Here is a 17843-nt window from a genome sequence, read left to right on the forward strand (position 1 = left end):
ATTTTTAAGTTGATTATATAAGATAGTGTACTTAAAGGTTGCACTTAAACTGTCATTGGCAACAAATGAGGGCATCAATTTTAGAGGTTTTTAACTATTTTCTGTTTGAAGGTTTGGTAAGTTAAACTTCGTTTAATATAACGTTGTGAACAAATAGTAATTTCAGTTTTATGGAATTGCCTTGATTATCATAATAGATATTGTTTTGTAATAAAATAATTTTAAAATCAATTTTGGTTATTCTCTTGTAGCTTGTGAAGCACTTACAGAATGGGAATATTTGCCACCTGTTGGGCCTCGGCCATCAAAGGGATTTGTAGGATTAAAAAATGCTGGTGCTACTTGTTACATGAATTCTGTTATTCAGCAGCTATACATGATTCCAGCTATCAGAAATGGTATTCTTGCAATTGAAGGCACAGGCAGTGATGTAGACGATGATATGTCTGGGGATGAGAAGCAGGACAATGAGGTAATTGTACAGAACTTGCTGGTCATCTGTTTTAATACGTTTAAGTCATAACTTTTTTCATCAGATAGAATTTTATTTTAATGGGTTTTCCTTACATTTCTAGCAACAAAACTGTAACCTAATATTTCTTATTTGGAAATGTTATCGACTAGAGTAGAAGGTCCAAAAGATTAAAGGTCAGGCTTGCTTTTTCCCCTTCATTTTTTCTCCCTCAGATGGAATACATGATTGAAAATGTCATCTACAATGTCGATTAAACAGTCTACATGTAGCATGTATAAGTTAAAATAGAGGTAACAATACATAAGTTACTAGTTTTTTCCGATAATCGTTCTGTAAACTAAGAGTGCACCATACTGAACATGTTGCCTTGTTGCTAGTTTTAGTTCTCCTATATTCTGCTTCTATTCATTATGTTAATGAAGATTACATGACTGTGTTTTTGATTGATAGAGCAATGTAGATCCTCGGGATGATGTGTTTGGTTATCCACATCAATATGAAGATAAACCAGTGTTAAGTAAAACAGAAGATAGAAAAGAATACAATATTGGAGTTCTGAGACATCTCCAAGTCATCTTTGGTCATTTAGCAGCTTCCAGACTACAATACTACGTACCAAGAGGGTTTTGGAAACAATTCAGGTAAATAGAGAATTGGTTTTTACTATTGATTTCTGGTCACTGAGACTATTAAAATATAATAGAAGTCAGTGATATGAAAAAAGTATTAAACATAAACAGTTTGTATAAATTTAAAGATTCATGTGGTTTTATATGTGCTATTTAGAATGGTGAAAAAGTAAGCTGAATTGAGCAGAAGTAACAGCGACATCTTTGAACTCTAGCAATTTTTGAGACTTATCAGCCAGATATTAGGTTATATGTGAAAGGAAATGTTTAGTTTTTGTGCCAGTTGATGCACAACACCATAAGCAATCAGTTAACTATGCTCAGTAAAAGTGAATAGAGGTATTATAATTTCACTGTATTTTTCTCTCCTCCAAAAATACCCCCAAAACATTTTTTTTTCTTTTTAGACTTTGGGGTGAACCTGTTAATCTCCGTGAACAACATGATGCTTTAGAATTTTTTAATTCCTTGGTGGACAGTCTAGATGAAGCTTTAAAAGCTTTGGGGCATCCAGCCATGTTAAGTAAGGTTTTGGGAGGGTCCTTCGCTGATCAGAAGATTTGTCAAGGATGCCCACATAGGTAAGTGTTTCGTTTCACCTTTTTCACAGTAAAACATTCTACATTTATGAGAGAAGATGGTTACAAAAATGTTGTAAAGCAAATAAACTGCCTTATAAAAGTCTTTCTGTTAGAAGAAGCGTACGTTGGAAAACCCCATTAATATTGAGGATATATTTTGCCTTTAACGGAATTTGCTGTCGTGTTTGGCCAAAGTCTTAACAATATTTACAATGTGTTAGTGTTTCTGTTGGTCTTATTGCTCCCCACTATCAACTGTGTTCAAAAATTTCTAAATCACTCTGTGTGTGTGTGTGAGAGAGAACACAAACCATCTGTACTAGAACAGGGGTGCCTAGGACCAAATGCACTTTGCAAAGTCCTAAAACATGCCCCACTGCTGTTTTCACCCTAGAACAACATGATGAAGACCCAGTTGACCATATTGCATGTTTATTTCTGTTCAGTTCAAGCACCAAGCTATTTCCATTAAATAAAAAAGGTGCGAATTAAATCAGATATTATAGTAGTATACAATTATTTCTTATTTAAAATAACGTATACTTAAATATATTTATGAAAGGTTCAACTGTCTCCTAAATTGCCAGTGTATCTGTGTCCTAAAATTTTGTGTACCCTTTTATTGAGAAATATAACTTTATTGGAAACAAACAGAAAAGGCAGATTTGGTCAATAATGATCCAGTTGGATTTTATTATAATTGTTTTGTTGACCCCAGTTGAATTACTGGGCACGCACTGTAACCACTTCAAGAAATAATGTTAAGAGAAGTAAGTACCTGCTAGCTATGAGTTTAATATGTCTCTTTTGCTAGAAGAAAGCAAAAATACTGCAAGTTGCTAAAAACATTGGATTTTTTTAATTTAAAAAAAAGTGTTCCTTCCCCATACGAAAAGGCTAAATGTGTGTAAAATGACAGGTGTGTAATAACCTGGGTGTTTCTCAAAGTTCAGGAACTTGTGTGGTTGTATGTTTACTTCTTGGCCTTTGAAAATATTTGGTTTAGCTGGCTTATGGGTTTGTTTCTACTAGACTTATGTAACAGTGTCTATTAGCAAAAAGGATGGCCCTGGAAGAATGGTGTCTTGGGAGGAGGAGGAGGCTGGTGGTAAATAGAGTGAGAGAGATGGCAGGGAAGTAAAAGTTCCAAATTCATGAGTGTTATATAGGTGGTGTCACTGAATGTTTTGAAGGAATGGATTCAAAATAATAGTAATTTTATCATAGAAGCCTAGAATAGAGGAGAGTATACAACAGCTTACAAGTTAGAGAAAAAGATTCTTTACATTTGTGTAGAACAGGCAGAACCCTTTTGATCTATTCAGTTTCCTTTCATTTGATAAATATCAATAAGGTCAGCTACTGTCCAGGATATGTCCTAATTGATTGTCTCCATATATTGCTGCTTCATTGCTCTGATTTGTTAATTTGAAGGTCACATCAGAACGCATTAAGTCAAAGACATGCCAGAAAGTGTCAAGTGGTTTGTAAAGTCTATCTTGTAGATTTTCAGATAGGAAGCTAAATATACCCTCCTAGGGTGGCTGTTTGAAGCCATCACTTTAGCTCTAATATAAAGTACTTACTATAGTTTATCAAGTTGGGAAAGCCAAACTCCAGATAATAAAAGGTCAACTATGGAAAAAATTACAGCTGGAAATTGGGTTATAAAAGTACAATCTTCTGTCAGTGCACGCTTGTCCACTCATTTCTTGAGAGTTAAGCAAGTCTGTCAAGATACCTTAGATGGTTAAACGATGTGAGGTGCTGAAAAATGCATGTAATGAATAATCCTAAAGATAAACATGTGCCACCTTTTTTGAAGTTTAGGAAAATTAAGTAATTTCTATGAGCTTCTTAAAATAAGTGCCTTGAGGACAAAGATTGAAAAGTGCATAATTAATAGAAAATACTATAATATTATCAGAATAAGATCATTGAAAGTAAAGTGAATGGGTAAATTAATATATCATACAATAATACATTCCCACTTGAATTTTCTTGAAGCTCTAAGGTTAACAGCAGATTAGATCATTTGTAGGTTAGAGGAGCTCTTCAGTCATAACCTATTTGTGTTTCGGGGTATGTGTACACAGTAAAATCTGTGTACAGGATAGCCTACCTAAACTAGTGTGAATCCAACTAGTGCAGGTAACAGTAGTGAAGACAGTGCAGCGCAATCTTCAGCAAATGTACTACATACCTGGCATGGACCCTAAATGCATACTCAGCTTACTAGCCTACACTGATATCTTGAAAGAAGTAGGATTACTATTAATGGAAGAAATAGAAAAATTTCCAAAAATACTTTTAAAAAGTTGTAATGTAATAGAACAATTCAGGTGGTGGTCTCTAATTTTTACCATTTGTTTTTGATTATAAAACATACAAAACTTATTTTTGGGTATATTATAGTTGATTACTGAACTGCAAAAGATTTTTCTAAAATTAAAAAGTTGTTTGAGAGCCCCAAAAATGGGAGAATATCTAGCTGTTAAAATATAGTAGTGATATTACATGTTTTAACAAAAATTGGAAAGAGCTGTTCAGGATGCTGAGAATCCTGAGATCCAGACTTTTTCTCTGAGTGATATTACAAAGACCAAAAGATAGTTACAGTGATTTTTTTTACTCATAAGTGTTGTTTTTGGGGAAGGGTTATGAATTTTCTCATGTTCCAGATATATGGCTCGTCTAAACACAGTTGCACTGCTTTAACAAAAGTTGCAATTTTAAACTGGGTTAAACCAGGGTTGTTTAAGTTAGGTCAGATTTACACTAAATCAGAATAAGGGTTGTCCATGCACGGGTTTGCACTAGTTTAACTAAACTAGTGCAAGTCAGTGTGCAGACAAACCCTTTCCTTAAAGTTAAAGGACTGTGTGTATGAAGTTTCAACAAAACCAGATGATAGTTTTGAGCTCATATGAATAAGATTCAAGATTGTTTTGTTTTGCTGCCCAACTGAGTGACCATGCAGCATCTGGGTTCTTCATTCTCATTTTTTACTTAAATACATTAATGTATATTTGGATCATTGGAATGCATCATTTTTCATGCTTATATAACTCAAAAATAGATTTGATTTTTTTTTTTTTTTACATTTTCTTGGAGCTTTAATTTGAGACTAAGCATTAAGAATTTCATTCCAAAAAGATTTTGTGTGAATAGAACAGCTCTTTCAGCCTGTATTTATGGTAGGTACAACATCAGTCCCTCTCTGGAAGAGGAAACAGGAGTTGTCTGCTCGTTTTCCTCAGGGTCTCATAATTGTCTCAGATTTTGTTAAAACACAGGTCTGACATGTTTAAAGAGATACATATATTTGCTGCTTTTAGGACCCAATCAAGCAAAACTGCTGCTAGTCAGGGAATTCACTGCGGTAAATAGAACTGTTAAAATAAATGGTACTATTCAAAGTAGTAAACATCTCACCTAGTAGTGTGTTTACAGTACTGAGCCTATAGGAGTGTACAAGTGATTTAAAGCTTTGCAGCTCACTAATTAAATGACCACAGTTCTATTCTTACTAAAAAAGGGGATTTTTAAAAATTGTTTTATCCTTAACTTAGCAAGAGACAGTTACATGTAATTTTTCTTACATTGTTTCTTACCTATAATTAAAGGGATATCAGCTTAAAATATATGCATAGGTTTGACAGAATTTCTATTTAATTTTTATAGTTTTGACAGATATCAATGTTTTTAATATTTTTATTTTTATCAAAATCTTCAGTTGTTGGAAATTTTGGTGGAGGGTCAGGCCATAATGTAGAACAGTAGATGTTGTGATTCAAAAAGTTAAAATTTTACAACAGTTAAAACACAAATTGTTAACATCACATCAAAATATACAAAGTAAATATCTTTAAATCATACCTTAAGTTCTCAAGCAGCATTTTTCTTACTTTGCCTATCTGTCCAGTTTGCTTATTATTAGTGGCATTATTTTTCATCTGTTTGTATGTGCGCAGTGAAATAGATGTTTACCCACATTTACCAGTAAAAATCCAATTATTCTTAGCCTGTGTATGCACTTTCAAACACGAGCTAAAAGTAGTTTCAGGTACTATACCTGCCTCTGACTGCCCCTACCAATGTTGTGGTTTTACAGTTGCATTTTCCTCTCTCTAAAATATTTTTCTGTTCTGTTGCTGTGCCAGAGTCCTGCTCAGCAGGAGAGACTGAGTGACTGTACAAAGGAGCCAGTGAAACTGACTATACGTTGTGTAGTCAAACACTCTACACAGAAAAAAGTATAATCTGATGTGTTACTTATAAAAAAAAAATGCACCTATTACTATAACTGAGCAGCTATTAAGATTGAGACCCACTGTTTTAACAGATTGTTTTTCTAAGTGCTCTAAAATCTCTCTGCTTGCTTGGATTGTTTTGAAATTTGCAATGCCTCATGAGTGTCCTGGGTAGGATTAGTGGTTGAAATTTAAGCAAGAGGTTCATAGTAACACCTCTGCTAATCTGCTCCAACTAATCATGCCACCATTCAATACAACTACACCTAACACACTGAACGCAGCTGGAGTGCACACAGATAAGTGCTGCAATTCAAATCTGCAATGCAACACATACAGTAGCATATTGTTTTAGTCATTCTTCATGTCTGCTTACTGTGGTACCATCTTTATTGATTCATTCCAAGTGGCTGTTAGCTTTAGGGGATGGAGTTGAGTTTTCTGTAGCAAATATTTATTTTTGTAAACCCTTTATCCTTTGCTTGGACTATCAATCACCTGGTGGAGGGGTGTGGTTTGAGAAGGAGTTCATGTTGAAGCTTAATACAAACCTATTGTACTTTATTTTTAAAACAGGCTGATGTGTTCAAAGATTTACCATTTTGAATTAGCACTTAAGAGGAAGTAATTTCAACTGTCATCTTTGATAGTCGAAGCAGTGACTTTAAATACATACATTTGTATAATAAAGAATGGCTTCTTATTTTGGTGTGTCACTGTTGTAATCAAATGTCTAACAAAACATTTTGTGCTAGAATGTTTTGCAAACCATGTAAAACTGCCAAATGAACACGTTTGTATCTCCCCCTTTCCCTCTCCCCCTCCCCCCCCACCAATCATATCTGTAGGTACGAGTGCGAGGAATCCTTTACAACTCTGAATGTAGATATTAGAAATCACCAAAACCTGCTTGATTCTTTGGAACAATATGTCAAAGGAGACTTATTGGAAGGTGCAAATGCATATCATTGTGAAAAATGCAACAAAAAGGTAATGATCCTTTTTGTGATTTATTTTTGTGCAAGTTTGTTACTGGTTTAACAAAGTTTTAGCTTGTTTTTAGCATAATATATTTAAATTTGATTATTTTTTAGCACATAATTTATCAGTCTGTGGTTGGGTGAGGCAGTTTCACTGTGAATATTTCTAGGAAACCGTCATTTATTTAAATAAGACTTCAGAATTTGTGTCAGGAATCCAGATCTCAAATGACCAACCTGCTTCTCTCCTATATCTAAAGTTACTGCAACCCTGTTTTTTAGTGTTGCATTTTTTTGAAAGTGTGTATCTGCTTATGGAAAAGTGGATTTGTAAGCAAACCTTTCAGAAGTAACTTGGAAATTTGTTTGAAATGTATAACAGATAGCTTAACAGTGGCCTAAACAGGTCAGATGATATCATGGTGATGTAGGCTGTAGAGAACTGCTACTGTTTTAATAGTTAGCAATAATTCAATGAGATGTTAACAATATTATTTTACTTCCAAGTCCATTGCGTGCTTATTGTATGAAATTTGAAATGCTATTTACACTATGTTGTTTGCTTTGCAGCCAAGATTCTATTGATGCTGAAGTTTCTCAGTATACTATTGATAAACATTGACAGCATTTATTAAATGGGTTTTTCATCATTAGACCTTAAATTTTGTGTTGAGTGATAATGAAAATTTAAGAATCAATCTGTTAGTATACTGTTTGATTGTTTTTTTTAGGTTGATACAGTGAAACGCTTGTTGATTAAGAAGTTGCCTCCAGTTCTTGCTATCCAGTTAAAACGATTTGACTATGACTGGGAAAGGGAATGTGCAATCAAGTTCAATGATTATTTTGAATTTCCACGGGAGCTGGACATGGAGCCTTATACAGTGGCAGGTGTAGCTAAATTGGAAGGAGATGATGTAAATCCTGAAAATCAGTTGATACAAAATGAACAGCCGGAAAATGAGCACTCTGGGAGCACTAAATACAGGCTAGTTGGTGTATTAGTACACAGTGGTCAGGCCAGTGGTGGACATTATTACTCTTACATTATCCAGAGAAATGGTGGAGATGGTGAGAAAAATCGATGGTATAAATTTGATGATGGAGATGTAACAGAGTGTAAAATGGATGATGATGAAGAAATGAAAAATCAGTGTTTTGGTGGAGAGTACATGGGCGAGGTGTTTGATCATATGATGAAGCGCATGTCCTACAGACGCCAGAAGAGGTGGTGGAATGCTTACATTCTTTTTTATGAACGTATGGACACAATGGATAAAGACAATGAACTAATAAAATATATTTCAGAACTAGCTATGACCACTAAACCCCACCAGATTAAAATGCCATCAGCCATTGAGCGAAGTGTACGGAAACAGAATGTGCAATTCATGCATAACCGTATGCAGTACAGTCTAGAATATTTCCAGTTTATAAAGAAATTGCTTACTTGTAACAGTGTCTACTTAAATCCTCCTCCAGGTTAGTATTTGAAAGTTTATTATCTATTGTTCTTATAGAAAATTAGTCTCTGTTGCCAGGAAAGATTTTATGATCATTGTTTAGAATTCTTGAGTCCTATCAAAAGTTAATATATTGCATTTCGTTTTGAACATTTTTTTTCCTAATGGGTACTGCTTTCCTTTAAGGTTACCTGCACCATTAGAATAATTTTTCTGATTTTCATTTTAAAAAGGATTTATTACCTTATTTTTTATCTATTATGTTAAACTGTGTTTCAAAAATCACTAAAATAATTCTTATGGATACCAGATGTATTAAATTTCTATAATACTGTTGACATTTTTTTCCTGCCATCATTTCTTGAAGTCTTACTTGTTTGTTTGAAGTTTCTTACTTTTTGTTTAAGAGTATGTTACTAAAGGCAAAAGTAATTAGCAGCAGCTGCTTTGGTTGATTAACTCCATCAGTCAGCTGTTACCTAACCAAATTTTCAAGGTTAGATCTAATTTTTCAGAAGTGACTAATATCTCAAGTTGAGCACACAGATTTACCTGAAAGCGGCTTATGTTTTTCAGAGTGGAACCTGAGCACTTTCTGAAAATTGTGCCTCTTTAAGGTATCTCAAGTTAACCCATAATTACTGTTCACTTTTGAAAGATTAGGCCTTAATCAGTAATGAGAGGTTCTGGACGTTATGTTAGATTCTGTTTTGACCAGGTTTATGCTACCAAACAAGAACGTTAGTCAGTCTTTTTGCCAATTGTAGGTAAAATTATTTGTTTTTTATTTTGTCTACACTTCTTTAGGACAAGATCACCTGTTGCCTGAAGCAGAAGAAATAACTATGATCAGTATTCAGCTAGCTGCTAGATTTCTGTTCACCACAGGATTTCACACAAAGAAAATAGTCCGTGGCCCTGCCAGTGATTGGTATATTTGTCTTTAACAATGACTGTACCATTTTGACAGTTTGGTTTCCTTTAAGAAATTCAGGTTGTGTAAAAATAGGGTTAAAGCTGTTTGAGGTATTCATTCCATGTCTCTTTCAAATGTGTATGTGGAGATGAGAGCTAAATCTGGATGGGGAAGTACAGGGGAGATATTGAGCTCTAAATTGAAGTGAGGGCTAGCCTCCTTTTGATGTATATGATGATTGTGCAGGAATAAGCTATACTATAGTAACGGTTGTGTTACAGAATTCATGTTTAACAGTACTTTCTTTAAAAATCTCCATTGCAATGGCACAACCCAAAACATAGAATATAATCTCTGAGTGCTGTTTGAATGTCTCATGGTGGTTTGATGAAAAATGACGTGGTGCGAAGAATTGCAAGAGTTTACAATCACCACGTTTGGCAGTTTTCCGCTGGATTGTCTGTTTTCTTTGTTACCCTTTTGCAAGAAATCTGATACTCTGGGACACACACACATATCACCCCCATTTTAAAAATACATTAGCTGAGAGTTTATGCAACTTCACTGCCTAAACAAAGAGCCCAGGTCTGAAACATGAGAAACCTGTCTTAGGCTCTGTACCATACTGTCTTTCAAAAAGGCTAACCCATACTGGTTTAGTCAATCTCTAACCACCATAAACCCCACACTTCTTCCAGAGCTGGGAACAGAATCAGCAGTACTCAACTGCTGACTCGTAAATAGTTGTGTAACACGCTGGGAAGGTGTTAAACCCTCCTCCAGTGATTGGTCTAGAAAGGAGCGAGCGTTTATGCCTGTAGCTCAAGTAGGAAGGATCTAAGCTAGGAATCTGATGATCAAAACATTTCATAACCTACTGCTGATCTGTGTGTGGGGGTAGTACAACTGCATGTGATTCACACAATCAGAAGACCTTTTTAAAGCAGGTTTTGTACTTAGAAACTACGATAAACTGTAAATTATGGTGTGAATCACCAAAATACACATTTCATATTTGTCTTGACCCACCTGGTGCTTGTGTAATCCATTGATCAGTTATGCCCCCCACCCACCCACCCACCCGTGCCTGATCCACAGAGGAATTGAGTCTGCAATGACTCTCAGCTTGGGAGCCTACATTAGAGTGCAAATTTGATGAAGTTGGGGTACGTATTGCTTTTTGGCATATGTTGGAGATGGAAATGAAAACCTTCTGGCTTAATATTTAATTCTAATTTCAGTACTTTCATTTGAAATAATTTGTATGAAAGAAAACCACAGTATGGTCCTTTTTACTGTTTAGTGAACAAAACAGTTAAGACAGCTCTAGTCAGGATAAGTAATCACATTTTCTGTGGAGATGTGACAGGTGATCAAAAAGACCTATGTTTGTACAGAAATCTGCTTTTTCCTCAATTTCTAAAGGAATGGGTGGTTAAGACAGCAAATGGAAGACATTTATGCTATAGAAAATGAGGGTTGCATCTTGTAAATATCTGTTAAAGTTATTGTTATTTTAATGTCGATGTTAATATCACAGTTGTAATGTATCTTCTCTGTTTCAGGTATGATGCGTTATGCATCCTCCTTCGTCACAGCAAGAATGTACGCTTTTGGTTTGCACACAACGTCCTTTTTAATGTTTCAAACCGCTTTTCTGAGTATCTTTTGGAATGCCCTAGTGCTGAAGTGAGGGGTGCATTTGCGAAGCTTATAGTATTTATTGCACATTTTTCATTGCAAGACGGACCATGTCCTTCACCTTTTGCATCTCCTGGACCGTCTAGTCAGGTATTTACACAGTTTTCAGTCTAAACACCTACTTATTTGTTTTGCAACTTACTTAAATGCTCATTTGGAACAAGTGGCAGCATCAAAGCTGCAAACTTTGGACAATTGTTTATAAACAAATATTTGTTTATAATTTCTTACAAATCATTTGGTTTTAATGGAGGTGAGCCTCAGGTTTTTCATTCACACTCCTGCAACACTAGAGGCACCAAAAATCATGATTTCAATATAGTTCAAAAGAAAAAAAAAGTTTACTATGTTTTTTTAATCTGGTCAGTCTGGATGCGTAAAACTGTTGCAATGTTGTAGTTAAAATTCCAGAAACAAACCTTCAGTAGGTTTTATTAATTTTCAATTTGTATTCTTCAGAAAGTGGTAAATGGTGTAAAATCTAGCAATACAGCATCTGTGATGATGAAGATGAAGCTGGGCATGTTTCAATCACTGATAGTTTTACTTCATTTGGCAGCTCAAATTTTGCTATATAATCCTTGTTTGGTCTCCTTTTATAGTCTCCACAGGTGGATTTGATGTATCAGCTATGCACTTAGACCCAGCAGCTGTTTTTATATTAAAAGCTGAATGAAAACTTCTGCATCTGCATTATTTATTGCACTGTTGTAATAAATAATGATGCACTATCCCCTGGTCCCACAGTCATTTTTTCTGTTCAAGTGTATCTAGTCTGAAAAATGGGGCAGCTCCAAGTTCCTTTGTAATGTAAATAGATGGATCAGCTGCTGGGATTTTTGAGCCTACTACCTCCCCTCTTCCTTAGCAGCCCAGCTGTTTCAACCATTCTGTTGTCTACCTTTGCAGAAAGCAGATTTGATTAAAAAAAAAAAAGTGTGGGGGTGAGGAAGGTGGAGGTAGTGGTTGTAGATCTTTCTGGAAATCAGTGCAGACACATTTTGTGTGTCCTTGTTTGTGTTTGTGTCACAAACACAAACATAATGTGGGAATGTCCTCTGATTCTGAATTCTGCTACCGGCTACTGAGTGCAGTTCTCCAGAACCTCTTACAGTTCCTCACTTAGTGGTCTCCTGCTCTTAGTTTTGAGAACTGCTATATATGACCCCTCCACTGTGGGATGTCAGCTGGAGTCTGAAGCCAGGACCTTCAGAATCAAAAGCACAGGCTTCTGTTATGTGAAATAGGGAGTTGCAAGTAGTAGGCTCTTTTCTGTAGCCCAGTGTCTCCCACAATTCAGATAGATACGGGCTGTTCCCCTCCTGTCTGCAGTTTCTGGAGGTATTTCAAAGCTGTAGCACAGCCTGTGCTAGCCATACCTGCTTCTCTGGCCTTCTGTGTACTGCCAGATCGTCTCCCTCCACTTCAGCAGTCACGTGGTGGTTCACTTTGCTCCTGACTTTTCTTTGTTAACTTATTATTGTATCTGTTTTTTTCATGTATTAGGGAACAGGGTTTCTATCTCTCTCTTTCCTAGATCTGCTATTTAGCAGTGAGATGGTCTCAACCACCCAGAGCCAGCACTATAGTGCCTCTCAGTGCCCAGTGTCCCGGCATGGCAGAGCTACTGAGCTAAATCCAAGCGATATGCTATTTGTGAGACAGCTTTTGCAGGCTCTTTGGAGGGTCAGTTATGCCCTGTTTTTTCTCAACCAACCAACCTTTGCACTGCTAGGGCACGGGACTCTGAATCGGACAGGCATGTTAGGTCCTTCTGCCCCAAGAAGTTGCAATTCCAGCATAAAAAATCCTGATTTGGCAGCACAGAGAGGGAAAGATTCCAAGGTCGAGGAGAAGTTTATCTGGCCAAGCCAGGGGGTAAATCCCAGGGCCGCCCAGAGGGGGGGACAATTTGCCCGAGGCCCCCCCCCCCCAAGAGTTTTCAGGGGCCCCCGGAGAATTTTCGGCGGCACTTCGGCAGCGGGTCCTTCAGTGCTGCCGAACTCACCCGGAGTGAAGGCCCCGCCGCTGCTTCTTCCGCTCCGGGTCTTTGGCAGCAAAGTTCGGCGGCGGGGGTTCCTCTGCACCATGTCTTTGGTGAAGTGCCCTGAAGACCCCAGGCCCCCTGAATCCTCTGGGCGGCCCTGGTAAATCCTGGGGAAGAACAGGACCGGACGGAAAAAACCCTTAAGGATTTACAGATTTCCACTCCCCCTAGACCTAAAATGCAGTGTAAATTCTCTGTTCCTCTTCTTCCCAGTTTGAATTGGGGAACTCCAGCAATGAAATCCCATCCCCTTGGCAGAGGGAGTGGGACTCCGCAGGGGAGGACACTGCGGGAGACGTATCCAGAGGGCTCAAGGCACTGCATAAAGCTAGCTACAGAAAGGTGGTAGTGCTTACTGAGCAGGCAGAGGGACAAGCCTAAAAGTAAATAACCTGCCTTCTAAATCCTCACCTGAGACACTAGTCCCATCTCACCCATTTTTGGAGGATGTGATCAGAGAGGAGTGGAAAACCCCTGATAAGGGTAAAAGCATAAGCAGGCATGTACTTAGGTATTACAAGTTGCAATAGCCAAAAAATGTTACAGATATACCAAAGATTGATGCTGCAGTGGCATCTCTCGCAAAGATATGGTAATTTCATCTGAATGAGATTTCTTTACCAAAAATCCAGCTAATAGAAAGGTGAAAGCCACCTGCAGAAGGGGCTTCATCAGCCACCCTTAGAGCATCCTAGCGGCTACATGCTTTCCAAGAGCCACAACTTTTTAGTTGGTTGACCTTAAGGCCACGAAAGACAGACACCATCCTGACTTTTGGTCTACATGTAAGAAAATTTTCACTAGCAACAGCCTTCGTGGCAAGTGCCTCAATGGATACAATGAGATTTTCAGTCAGGGCCATAGTATCCACCTCAGCAGCCGGATGTCACATCTGGCTTTGTCCCTGGAAGGTTGATGCTCACTCTAAACAAATTGTATGCTCATCTAAATTCCCAGGCTCTCTCCTTTTTGGGAAAAACTAGTGTCAGAAGCCATAGCCAAACCAAAACACTTTCGCCCCTCCCAACCCAGTAGTCTGAGGGACAACAAAACCCAGCAACAGACAAAAATGCTGCTTTTGTCCATCCTCCTCACAAAGGAATCAAATGAAAGACAATGGGTATATCAGGGCAGAAACCCTGGATGAAGGTGGAAGATCCAGAAGTGGATCCACCCATTCTGAGTCCACTATGAGAACAAACGTGCCTCCACCCAGACCTGAATCTAGCTGGCAGAATTTCCCACTTCTCAGAGAATGGCCTTGATTGACCGCAGACAAGTGGGTGAGAGAGGTAGCTGTGGTATCAACCACTGGGCACCTTCCCATCAAAGTAACTGTACTGGGATCCTTGGCAGGCCCAAAGGTAACAGGCCTCCATCTCTACGGTGGCCTACCAGTAGCCAAGGAAGTACCCTCCTTCAGCTGCTGCCTCAAGGGCCTCTGAACCCCCTGAGCAGGCAAGGGAGGAACTGGAGGCCCAAGTTGTGGAGGAAATCACTTCTCAAGCCCACTTCTCGTTGTTGTCATCTGATGTGAGACAGTGATGCCCCCTTCGCCATCTATGGCTGATAACTTTAAACTATTCCAAGACTTGGCACAGAGGGTGGCAGGAGCACTACAAATACCTCTGCAAGGGGTGACTGAGTTGCACCAGAAGCTGGTGGACATTTTACATTCCTCCACCTCTTCCAGAGTGGCCCTCCCTATTAATGAGACTCTACTGGACCCCACCAAGATAATATGGCAGACTCCTGCATCTGTCCCACCAACTTGCAAGTGGGCGTGCAAGAAATATTATGTGCCAGCGAAAGACACAGGAATTTGTTTTCACACCCACCTCCCAATTCTAATATTGTGGATGCAGTTATTTCTAAGGGCCGCCAACACCAGTTTAAGTCAACCCTTTATGACGGTAACTGGAAGCGCCTTGACCTTTTTTGCAGGAACTCCTTGGCCACCCTCCAGTTCCTAGTAGCGAATTGTCATACCTTGTTGGCTAAATATGACTGTCAAAACTATGCCAAGCTTAGTTTCATCTCTACTGCTATTGTAGTGAGACAGTCTTCGTGGCTTCATCTGTCTGGCTTCCCAAAGGAGGTCCAATTGACTGTGGAGTCCCATCCCTTTGATGGGACAAAAATATTTACAGAGATGACCCATGCCTCCCTTCACACATTAAAAGATTCCAGGGCCACCCCTTTGATCCCTCAGGATCTGTACTCCTGGATACAAAAGAAAATGTAGTTCTCCATTCATCACAATATTCATCTCAATATTCACAGAGATCATATGAACCCAAAAGGAAGAAGCCCAGGTTCCCTAGACAGAAAACATCAGGATCTCAGCAAACTTCCTCTCAACCCTCTACCTTGAAAAGACAGTTTTGACGGGTTGGTTGAGGTGTTTATAGAACACTCTTCTAACTGCTGCATCACTCTGGAAAATTCCATCCCTTAGGGAACCATCTCCCTCCATTCTGCAGCACCTAGGAATGAATAACCTCCGACAAATGGGTGCTGGAGATCATCTGGGATGTATACTTGATCCATTTCTTCCTCCTTCCAAACACCCTTCACTGTCCCTCTTCAATGAGCCAGTGCCCATACATCTAAGGGGTGGAGGTTTCTATTCTTGTTACTACTTGATACTGAAGAAAAAAGGGGGTTGGAGACCCATATTGGACCTCCGAGCCCTCAACAAATTTATCAAGGCTCAGAAGTTCAGGATGGTCACGTTATCAAAGATCATTCTAACGTTAAAAAAAGGAGATTGGTTCTTGGCCCTCGACCTCCAAGATGCTTACTGCCACATTTCAATCATACCTTACCTCCTATCGCAGAACAGGAGACAGATTCTCCATTCTAACCTGCGGATTTTGCAGCTCAAAGCATGGCTCCTTCATGGGTCCAGCACATAAACACATCTTCCTCTGAGGAGGCACAGGAGGAAAGGAGCTGCTCATTGTACCTATCTACAAAAATGGAAGAGATTTCTGATCTGATGCCAGCCCAAAGGTGTGACTCCTACTACAGCCACCTTACCTGTAGTTCTGGACTACCTGTGGACTCTCAAGAAATCTGGACTCTGTTAGTTTGCAAAAGGTTCATCAAGTAGCAATTGCAACTTTCCACCAGCAGGCAGAAGGATACTCAATCTTCTCCCATCTGACTATGAAGAGGTTTCTCAAAGGCAAACCTCTTTCCACAACCCAGACTTCCCAGCCCTCCAACGGGATCTCAACCTAGTGCTAGAAGGACTGACTAGATTACCATTTGAACCTATGGCCATTTGTTCATTGACTCACCTTTCCATGAAGACGGCGTTTCTGATCGCCATCAACTCTGCAAGAAGGATAGGGGAGATAACGGCTCTGATGGCACATGCCCCTTTCACTGTGTTCTTCCCTGACAGTCATGCTCAGACCACATGCAGAGTTCACTCCCAAGATGACTCCTGCATTTCACATGAAACAGCTTATTCAGCTTCCAGCCTTTTATTCCAAACCTCTTCAGGATACTAGGAATCCATTTTCCATACGCTCAATGTGAGGAAAGCCTTGGCTTTCTATTTGTACAGGACAAGAGTTTTCAGAAAATCTGACTCTTCCTCTCCATTACAGATAAGTCAAAAGGTTCAGCGATTTCAGCTCAAGGACACTCTTGAGTCTCAAGCTGTGTGAAATTCTGTTACAGTTGTATAATGTAACAACATATCTTCAGTATGCATGTACTCTACCAGGTCAGTCTCCTTGTCCGTCGCTTTATCCCTATATCAGAAATCTGCAGAGTAGCTACATAGGCATCTGCACACACCTTGGAAAAACATTGTGCCATCCTGGAGTATTCGGATCCAGACACCAAATTTGGTGCCCCACAGCACTATCATCGATATCAAACTCAACTGCAAAGTTCCAGCCTCTAGTGGTGGGTACTGCTCAGGAGTCACTTAAAGTGGGGTACCCATAGGGACACTACTCAAAGTCGAAGTTACTCACCTTGTGCAGTAATGATGGTTCTACGAGATGCATGTCTCTCTGGGTACTCCACGACCCATCCTCCTCCCATCTACTTCGGTGTTCTAGTAGTTGATTAGACTCTATGGTAGAGAAGGAACTGAGGGTAGGGTTCACCTATGCATATTAACTAGCCCCATGGCAGGTGGGGAGCAGCGCATGTGCTGGGTGAACAGACACTGCTACCAAAGTTCTCTGATCAGCTGCTCAGGGACACAGACACACCTACAATGGAGCACCTGTTGGGGGGGACACTTCAAAGAACCATCATTACTGCATAATGTGAGTAACTTCTTCATCTCCTGGACATAGGATCAATAGAAACTGTTCCCTTAGAAAAAAATTCTTAGGATTATGCTCCATTTTCTTCATTGTCCAGAAGCGAGCAGGGTCAGCCATTCTAGATGTCAAACAGCTTAATGGATGAAGAAAACGAGATTCCAGATGGAGACTCTAGATTTAGTGGTAATATCTCTAAGGGGACTTCTTCACTTCTGTGGACCTAGTAAATGCATCTCTCCACATTCCTATATGACTATGCGCTGTAGTCTACTGAGATTTGCTTAGTCCTTGCCTTGAAGAGTTTGTAATCTATCTGTTTGTTCTGTTTGTACAGTGCCTAGTACAATCGGGTCCTGGTACATGACTATGGCCCATACATGCTACAGTTCTACAGATAATAATAACTGATACACTAAGACTAATTTAGTTGTCTTTTTAGCTGGAAGTTTGAGAATCTGCTAAATACCTTGATGGGTTTTTTTAGGGCAGATTTCTATCAGTTT

The 17843-nt window shown here is 38.9% G+C and overlaps 1 protein-coding gene across 4 annotated transcripts in view; it reads left to right on the plus strand.

Annotated features, from left to right (window-relative positions):
- USP9X (ubiquitin specific peptidase 9 X-linked) overlaps positions 1-17843 on the plus strand; it is a 205070-nt gene that overhangs the window by 159457 nt on the left and 27770 nt on the right. For all 4 annotated transcript variants that reach the window (XM_048864529.2, XM_048864519.2, XM_048864537.2 and 1 more), the window contains 7 exons: positions 252-472; positions 926-1116; positions 1512-1685; positions 6787-6928; positions 7650-8400; positions 9189-9312; positions 10863-11088. In XM_048864529.2, coding sequence (XP_048720486.1) covers positions 252-472; positions 926-1116; positions 1512-1685; positions 6787-6928; positions 7650-8400; positions 9189-9312; positions 10863-11088 — 1829 coding nt within the window. The remainder of the gene's footprint in view (positions 1-251; positions 473-925; positions 1117-1511; positions 1686-6786; positions 6929-7649; positions 8401-9188; positions 9313-10862; positions 11089-17843) is intronic.

This window comes from Caretta caretta, chromosome 1 (assembly GCF_965140235.1).
Source record: "Caretta caretta isolate rCarCar2 chromosome 1, rCarCar1.hap1, whole genome shotgun sequence".
Lineage (NCBI taxonomy): Eukaryota > Metazoa > Chordata > Testudines > Cheloniidae > Caretta > Caretta caretta.